This window comes from Psammomys obesus, unplaced genomic scaffold (genome assembly GCF_907164565.1).
Source record: "Psammomys obesus unplaced genomic scaffold, mPsaObe1.curated_primary_1811, whole genome shotgun sequence".
Lineage (NCBI taxonomy): Eukaryota > Metazoa > Chordata > Mammalia > Rodentia > Muridae > Psammomys > Psammomys obesus.
The window spans coordinates 613,119-622,106 of NW_026596130.1; the positions used below are offsets into that span (position 1 = coordinate 613,119).

Sequence of the window (8,988 nt, forward strand, 5' to 3'; positions counted from 1 at the left end):
GCAACTCCTGGGCTTATGCCCATTGGGGCCATCCGGGTATCTACCGGTGGCCACACTCCCCTCGCAGTGCCCGAGAAGGCCAGAAGAGGGTGTCGTAGTCACCGGAACTGAGTTAGAGTTGTGAGAAGCCTGGTGGATGTTTGGCTATGGCTGAGCCTCAGCCCTGAGGTGGTACTTCAGAAGTGTAAAGACAGTGAAGCCTTGGGAAGCCCAGGTAGGGATCGAGGGACATTCTGTCGAGCGCTGGCTCCCTGGTTCCGCTGGAGGAGAGAGTTGCAGTCTGTTTAAAGTCGTGGATGACCGAGGGACACATCGCCCTGTGAGGTACTGCTTTGCCCTTTCTGACCTCTGGGATATGTCCAGCATCTGTGCACCCTCAAAGCAGCACCCGTAATTTTAGGTTCTGGATTCAGATCACAGTCAACAAACGTGGCCAACCAAATGTCACGCAGTTCCTAAGCACGTACCTGGTCTGTTTCCCCGTGTGTGTGTGTGTGTGTGTGTGTGTGTGTGTGTAGTGGGAGCGGGGACAGTCGGACCTAGGGCCTTTGGCATACTTGGCAAACACTGTATCCCAAGTCTTGTGTGTGTGATCCACCCAGGACCAGAAACCGACTGGTTTGTGACTAAGGTGTCCAAAGCTAGGCATGCAGGACGCCCTGTCAGCCCCACCTGACAAGACACCTGGGAGAGGCTGGCATGAGCTCGTGTGCCCACACCTGTGTGCGTGCGTGTGTGCGTGCGTGCCTGTCCTAGCCCAGTCTGGCCTTGAGTCTCTAAGACACTGGATTTCTGATCCTCCATCTCCCGAATCTTGGCCCTGCAGGTGTGCATCCTGACTTGGGTGGCGACGAGGACTGGACCCGGCGCTTGAAATAACCTAGAACGCCACTCAACCCTGAGTCACATGCTAACCCTAATGTCTTTTTGTTTGTTTAGTTGGTTGGTTTTGTTTCTTGGGGGACAGGGTTTCTCTGTGTAGCCCTGGCTGTCCTGGATTACAGACCTGCCATCCCGCTGGAGTGTTTTTTTCAGTCTTTGCCTTTTGCTCTCCGCCTGTTGCTTTAAAACACGCCCCGCCCCTTCGCCGCGTCCCGGGCAGGGGAGCCAATAACGAGTCTCCCCCGGGCTGGGCCCGCCCCCGGGTCACGTGCCGAGGGAGCGCGGCCCGGAGTCGCGGCGGCTCGCAGGGGGCGGGGCCGAGCGACGTGCGCGCCTTTAAAGGGCCGCGGTCAGCTGACGGCTCCCGCGGGTCGCCGGGTTCGCGGACGTGGCTCCCGCGGCGATGGCGCGGCCGCCGCTGAGCCGCTGCTGGTCGGGCCGTGGGGCTCGGGGGCTCGCGGCGGGCCTCCTGCTCCTGCTGTCCGTGGTGCGGTCCGCGGCGGAGGAGGACTTCGGCCTGGTGAGCCCCGCTGCGCCCGCGGAGGCGGCCCTGGCCCGCGGGCCGCCCGGGCCTCCCCGCCCCCCCGCTCGTCCTGGGGCCCTCGCGGGTCCCCGAGGGCTCCCCGCCGGTCCCCGAGGGCTCCCCGCCCCCCTCGCGCAGCCCGCGCGTGCCCCGCGCTGAGGCGTCCGTCCGCGCAGGTGCAGCCGCTGGTGACCATGGAGCAGCTGCTGTGGCTGAGCGGGAGGCAGATCGGCTCGGTGGACACTTTCCGCATCCCGCTCATCGCCGCCACCCCGCGCGGCACCCTGCTCGCCTTCGCCGAGGCCAGGAAGAAGTCGGCCGCCGACCAGGGCGCCAAGTTCATCGCCATGAGGAGGTCCACGGACCAGGGTACACAGCGCCCGGGTGGGAAGAGCGGCTGCTGCTGGGTGGCGTGGCTGGCCGCAGGGCGGGGGTGGCTTGGGTGGTCGGGGGTGGGACCCCTTCGCCAACCCGAGCCCCCCAGAGAGAGAAGCTAGAGGCCTGGCCCCCTCCTGGGTTAGGGAAACCCGAGGGAAAACTGCTCCCGCCGAGGTTTGGGGTGGGAATTCTGCAGCTGGGTGCGGTGAGTAGGAAGTAAGTCAGAGAAGGAAGAAACGGGGTCCCGTGCCGCGGAGGCCCCTGGGGGTGGGGGGCAGGAAGTCACTCTGCTCTTTTTCCCCCTCCCCAGGTAGCACGTGGTCCTCCACAGCCTTCATCGTGGACGACGGGGAGGCCTCGGACGGGCTGAACCTCGGGGCGGTGGTGAGCGATGCGGACACGGGGGTGGTGTTCCTCGTGTACACCCTGTGCGCTCACAAGGTCAGCTGCCAGGTGGCCTCCACCATGCTGGTGTGGAGCAAGGACGACGGCGTTTCCTGGAGCCCGCCGCGCAACCTCTCCGTGGAGGTCGGCACAGAGATGTTTGCCCCCGGCCCCGGCTCTGGCATCCAGGTGCTCACCCTGGGGATGGGGAGAGGGCCAAGCCGAGTCTTCCCTGGGTGGGACCCCTCGGAAGCAGACCTGTGCTCACCTGTGCGGGGGCCGCTTGGGTGGCCGGTGGCTGACACGTGCCTGGGTCTCAGTGCCCGGTGCCCATCGGGATCCCTGAGCCCAGGCTGGCCTGGCGCTGCCCAGGCTGGGTGGACACACCACGCGTCTAGGGAGCGTCCAGTGGGGAGGGCATGAGGACCAGGCATGATCCATGTGTGTATGAGAGGGTCACATTGGAATCCATTTCTCTGTGTAGCTAACCAGACATTTACTTAAGAACAACAATGAAAACTAAGAAAATCACCACTATGAGTTAAGGGCTAGCCTGGGCTACACTGTCAGTTCCAAGCCCGTCTTCACAGAGAGACGCCCCCCCCCCCCCCCAAACACACATAAAAGGAAAAGGAACGGAAAAGAGTACATGGGGAGGCAGAGGCAGGCAGATCTCTGCGTTCGAGGCCAGCCTGGTCTATGGAGTGAGTTCCAGGACAGCCAGGGCCACACAGAGAAACCCTGTCTTAAGGGGGTGGAAAGCGTGCCTGCAGTTCCAGCATCAGGCAGTGGGATGGGGAGGATGAGGAGCTGGACAGGGAGTTGGAGGCCACCGAGACCCTGTCTCAGGTAAACACTGCGTTTAGGGAGGGTGAGCCGTTTCCCTCTCCTCCATCCCTTCATTCTTCTGCCCTTCACCCAGCGCCTGGCGCAGCCCTCGCCGAGCGGACCTGTGTTCCAGCCTTACTAAGCTCCAGGCTAGCCCTCTCCCGGCCCCCCCCCCCCCCCCCCCCCGTGACCCCGCGCCCTCTCCCCGCAGAAGCGGCGGGAGCCGGGGAAGGGCCGGCTCATCGTGTGCGGGCACGGCACGCTGGAGCGGGACGGGGTCTTCTGCCTGCTCAGTGACGACCACGGGGCGTCCTGGCGCTACGGGAGCGGCGTGAGCGGCCTTCCCTTCGGCCAGCCCAAGCACGAGCACGACTTCAACCCCGACGAGTGCCAGGTCGGGAGCCCGCCCGCCGCCCCGTGAGGCCCGAGAGGCCCGGCGCCCCGGGTGCTGAGGCCCTGTCCTCTCCCCTCAGCCCTACGAGCTCCCGGACGGCTCGGTCATCATCAACGCCCGCAACCAGAACAACTACCACTGCCGCTGCAGGATCGTGCTCCGCAGCTACGACGCCTGCGACACGCTCCGGCCGCGGGATGTGACCTTCGACCCCGAGCTCGTCGACCCCGTGGTGGCTGCGGGAGCGTTAGCCACCAGCTCCGGCATCGTCTTCTTCTCCAACCCAGCGCACCCCGAGTTCCGTGAGTGCCCGAGGGGGCCGGGAGGGGGATGGCTGGGGAGGAGGTGGGAGGGGAGGGTACGAGGGGGATGGGGGATGGGGTGATATAGGGGGTTGGATGGGGCGGGTGGGAGGGTTGCATGGGTGGGGGATGGAGGATAGGTGGGGTGCAGGGGCACTGGGACCGGGGCCCCTGACTCCCTCTCTCCCAGGCGTGAACCTGACCCTGCGCTGGAGCTTCAGCAACGGCACGTCCTGGCAGAAGGAGAGGGTCCAGCTGTGGCCTGGACCCAGCGGCTACTCGTCGCTGACGGCGCTGGAAAGCGGCGCAGATGGGGAGAAGCAGCCGCCGCAGCTGTTCGTGCTGTACGAGAAGGGCCTGAGCCGCTACACCGAGAGCATCTCCATGGTCAAAATCAGCGTGTACGGCTCGCTCTGAGCCGGGCAGCTCCCGGAGGGCCCGCCCAGGCTGCCGGAACCGGCTCGGCCCCGCCGTCGCAGAGTCTGAGCTGGTGGCTAACTTCCCGTTGACGGGAAGTCACTCATTATGACTTAACCGAGCTTCCTCTCCCAGACAGCAAGGTCAGCACGGCCCTCCCTCGGCAGGAGCACATTTTTCCAGAGTGCTGGGCAGGCCTGTCCGCCCTCTCCAAGGACAGTGGGGCTGTTCCTTTCTGAGCCAGGAAGGGGCTGGGTCCCCCGGGCAGTCACACAGGTGTGAACTCAGGGAACCAGGAAGGCCAGGTGGCCTCCTGGGTGTGGAGGTAGGTACCGGAGATCCGAAGAGGAGTTGCTCAAAGTCCCCGGGCAGAAGGTCCTTCAGGACACACACCCTTTGATTATTTATGAATCGAAATATTCGTAACTTAAAGTTCTTGATGAAGGAGAAAAAGCGTTTCTGGAGTCTGTGGTCTGTCCGCTTTCCTGATTGCCTCACAGACAGCGGACACACGGGGACACCGTTAGAACAGGAACTGTGCGCCGACCGCCTGGGAAACGCCTGGATGATCAGACCCTGCTGCCCCACTGCCAGGCCCTGCTGCTTTCCAGAGTGTCAGGGAGTAGCCCCATATTTCTAAGCTGTGAACCAGGGATCGCACACCTGCTATCCCAGCACTCGGGAGGCAGAGGCAGGCGGAGCTCTGGGAGTTCGAGGCCAGCCTGGTCTACAGAGCAAATCCCAGACAGCCAGGTCTACACAGAGAAACCCGTCTCAAAAAAAGAAATAAGGAACAGACGGAAGCCTTGTCAGCCCGGCCTGTGAGGAGGGCAGTCTGTGAGAAACCAGCACCTTCACCCTCAGGCCGATGCAGGTGTGGGGAGAGCAGAGTGTCTCCACGTGCAAAGGAAGGAGCCTAGGGTGCTGAGCCTGTTGGGTGCCGGCCTGGAGGTGCAGCTCGGGGAGAGCCGGTGCCTGGAATGCCTGTGACTGTTCAGTCCTGCCGGGCTGTGCGTGTCTGTGGAGAGGAGGTCTGTACTGTGGAGGTCAGAGGTCAGCTTTCGGAGCTGGCGCGCTCCTTCCACTCTGCGGGTCCCAGAGACTGACCTCAGTTGTCAGGGTTGGGGCAGGGGCCTTTGCAGCTGAGCCATCTCGCCGTCTCTGCTTCTAAAGTTGTTTGACAGCGTAAGGCCCGAGGGATGCCGGGAAGGTTCCTTTGCTCTGAGAGGGTCGTTTTCCTCCTGACAGCTTCTCTGAGAAATGCGAGGACAGTTTGCTGTGGTAGAAGCACAACCCCACTGTGTGTCCGGAGGGCTTTTTATCCAGTTTGGGATGTGCAGCCCGGCTGCAGGCCCAGCCAGTGCTGAGTACTTCACGCACAGGGAGGCCTCCGTTCAGTGCACGTGCGCGCACTGACACACGTGTGCACACACACACTGACACACATGTACACACACTGCACACTGACACGCATACACGCACACACATACACTGACACGCATACACGCACACACACCGCACACTGACACGCATAGGCACTCTTTTTTTAAACTTTTATGTTTCTTATGCCTCTTTTCCCCTACTCCACCCCAGTCCCTTCCAACACCCCAACACTAGGTAGGAGAGAGAGGAGTCTAGTGGGGAGAGGGCAGAGTTCTCTGTGGCTACTTCCTGCTGGTTAGGGTCAGCAGATTCCTTGAGCCAACTCCGATTCGTTTCAGATCTCCAACTTCATTTCATCAAACTGCATCAAGAGCAGCAGGGGGGAGCAGCAGCCTTTTCTTTCTCAGAATCCCTTTTCTCTCTGGGCTCTGGCATTTATTCCCTCTCCGGAGTCCTCAGATTTAAACTCTGCAGCTGGCATAAGGATTAAACTCTCGGAGCCCGCAGGAGGCAGACAGTCTGCAGCTGTGGACCATCTGAATCAGCCCACATCCCACACCTGGGACCACGACAAAACCATGTTTACATCCACCACACACAAACACAAATATTTAGGTTTTAAAGAATTAAAGATAGACATCTAAGGTTATATGTCTTTTTATCACTCCATTTTTAGCCAAAGTCCTGTTACATAACTTAAAGTGGATTGAACCCACTGTGCAGCCCAGGCTGACCTCCAACTCCCCATCCTCCTGCCTCAGCCTTCCAAGTTCTGGGATAACAAGAGTGTGCCAGCACACCTGGATAATAGACATATTCAAGGCACAAACGGAAGAAGAAAAATAGTTAATACCTTTTCTTTTTTTCTGGCTTTTCCAGACAGGGTTTTTTTGTTTGTTTGTTTGTTTGTTTTTTTTGTTTTTTTTTTTTTTTTTTCTGTAGCCTTGACTGTCCTGGACTCGCTTTGTGGACCAGGCTGGCCTCTAACTCACAAGAGATCTTCCTGCCTCTGCCTCTCTGAGTGCTGGGGTTACAGGCGTTTGCCACCAAGCCTTGACTGGTTACTATGTTTTCAACACTCAGTTTAGGTCTGGTTACTGTGTTTTCAATATTCAGTCTAGGTTAGTTCCTTAGTTCTTCTTTCCTTCCTTCCTGCTTTCTTTTCTTTCTTTCAAGATGGGTCTTACTATATCACCCGACTGATCTCCAATTGCGGAAATCCTCCTGCCTCAGAACTAGGACTGCCAGTGTACCCCCACCAACACAGGTCAGCATCCACCATTGATTGTGTTTTGAATCAAGGTCTCCCACTGTAGCCTAGGCTGTCCCGGAATGCAGTGTGTCAGACGCTTCAGACCCTGCCTCAGCGCCAGCCATGTTGGATGTTGCCATGTCTTCTCTTTGCCATTTTTTCCCTCATGCTGAAGAGAGACCTTAGGCTCTCTCCTTGAGACATGGGTGGGCTAGCTGGGCTGTGCCCCACACTGGCTTCTCACTCCTTTTCCCTTGCCCTTTCCTCCGAATGTAAAGCAGAGTCCAGAAGTCATGGCACTAGCTCCTGCATGGCCGGCAGAGGCATGAGGTCCTCAGAGGCTCCGAGCACTGGCTGCTCTTAGAGCGCCCAAGGGCTGGTCACCGATGGTGGGTGGCTTGTAATGCCTGTGACTGCAAGCAATCTGAGACCCTTCTGGCCTCCCCAGAAGCCTGCACGCACACACTGTTCTCACTGACCCCTCAGAAGTACTAACAGTGGCATCAACTGTCCAACTAATGAAGTTTAGCCAAATGTCTCAAAAATATCTGGGCAAATCAGAACTGAAGTCCAGGTATGGTATTATAATCTCAGCACCGAGGAGGCAGAGGCAGGAGGATGGCTGCAAGTCCAGAGCAGCCTGGCCTCTGTAGCACAAGCTCTAGTCGACATAAGCAAGACCCTTTCTCAAAGCACAAATGGGCCGAGAGGTGGCCTGGTGATTAGGAACACTGGCCGCCCTGGCAGAGGATCCTGTGCGAATTCCCACACGGCGGTTCACAGCCATCAGTAACTGCAGGACATGCCTGGTACACATGCTGGCAAAATGCTCAAACACATAAAACGACTTAAAAGCAAACGTCAGGACCCAAGAAGGTCTCTTTCCAAGTGCAGCCCGGGACAGCCGAACCTCTCTGCTTAGTTGATTGCTTGATTTTAGTGCCGTCTAGACAGACACATCAGGTTGTCCCGTGGGATGGTCCTCTGTGGATTTGTCTCTTTGCTACCTTCATGTCATCCAACCTCTGGCGGGCAGATCTCTGTGAATTCAAGGCCAGCCTGGAATACAAAGCCCGTTCAGGACAGCCAAGGCTCTGTTACGCAGAGAAACCCCATCTTGAAAAACAAAACAAACAAATTAAGGACGAGCCTTCCCTAGTCCGGGCTATTTACCTGCTGGATGGTTGGTACAGGAGCTGAGGGGTGTGGGCTCACTCTCCTTATTGAGCAGTTCTGAGACAGTTGCTGTAACTGTTGCCCTAATAAACCACAGTGTTGCCCCAGGGGACACATACAGAGGCCCATCCGCTGGCCTGCGGACAGAGAGAGGCTCTGAGGAAAGAGGGTTGACAGTAAGAGGCTGGCTGGCTGGCGGGTTAGCATGCACCAGGCCCAGGTCCCGGCTCCAGAACGTAAGGTGGCCATGATTCGTGCAAACCACTGAACAGATGTGAGGCCAGGAGGAATGGAAGCCACGACCACTGCCCCACACCTGCCACCACTGAAAACTGCACACCCGCCTGACAGTCTTTTGCTTTTTCTTTTCTTTTTTTATTTTTTGACGCAGGCCTTGCTCTGTAGCCTAGAACTCATGCCGTCTTCCCACCCAGCTTCTTGAGCACTGAGCTCATAGTCCCGGCTCCAGACATAGAAGAGGCGACAGCAAGATGGCTTGCTGGCACTCGCTGTCAAGGCCGGTGACCTGAGTGAGAGGCTCTGGGCCCACAAGGGGCACGGAGAGAACTGGCTCTGGCCTGTTCTCTGACCACCACACGTGCCATGGCCTGCATGTACCCACCATAATGAGTAAATAAGGGAACACGAAATAAAGAGAGGCGGGGAGAGAATGAGACAGGCCGTGCCCGCCTGTACTCCCAGCACTGTGAAGGAGGCAGAACCAGCCCCTTCCCCATCATACCCCATGGCTGGGAAGCTCAGTAGATGGACCCTCAGGGCCCAGAGCTTGCCTCCTCCCACCCCCGCCACCAGCGCGTGGAATGGAACCTGGGGTCTCAGGCATGCCGGGCGAGAGCTGGACCACTGAGCCACACGCCTAGCCTGGATGGTTTTATTTTATCTTGGTGTCACCATGGGGACCAGGCTGGCCTCGAACTTTCGGTGAGCCTCCTGCCGTCAGAGTACTGGGATTATAGGCGTATGCTACAACTCTGGGGGCTGAGTATAGCGTGGAGCAGTAAGAGCGCTTGTCTTGCAGAGCCCAGGGGTTGAGTCCCAGCATCTCCAT

The 8,988-nt window shown here is 58.9% G+C and overlaps 1 protein-coding gene across 1 annotated transcript; it reads left to right on the plus strand.

The window, feature by feature from the left end:
* The first annotated feature begins 1,217 nt into the window (after positions 1–1,217).
* Positions 1,218–4,561, plus strand: Neu1 (neuraminidase 1). The gene is made up of 6 exons (XM_055591997.1): positions 1,218–1,402; positions 1,582–1,774; positions 2,094–2,356; positions 3,207–3,389; positions 3,469–3,691; positions 3,882–4,561. Exons 1-6 carry the CDS (start codon positions 1,286–1,288, stop codon positions 4,106–4,108), a joined length of 1,206 nt encoding a protein of 401 aa, XP_055447972.1. The 5' UTR covers positions 1,218–1,285; the 3' UTR covers positions 4,109–4,561.
* Positions 4,562–8,988: the final 4,427 nt, after the last annotated feature.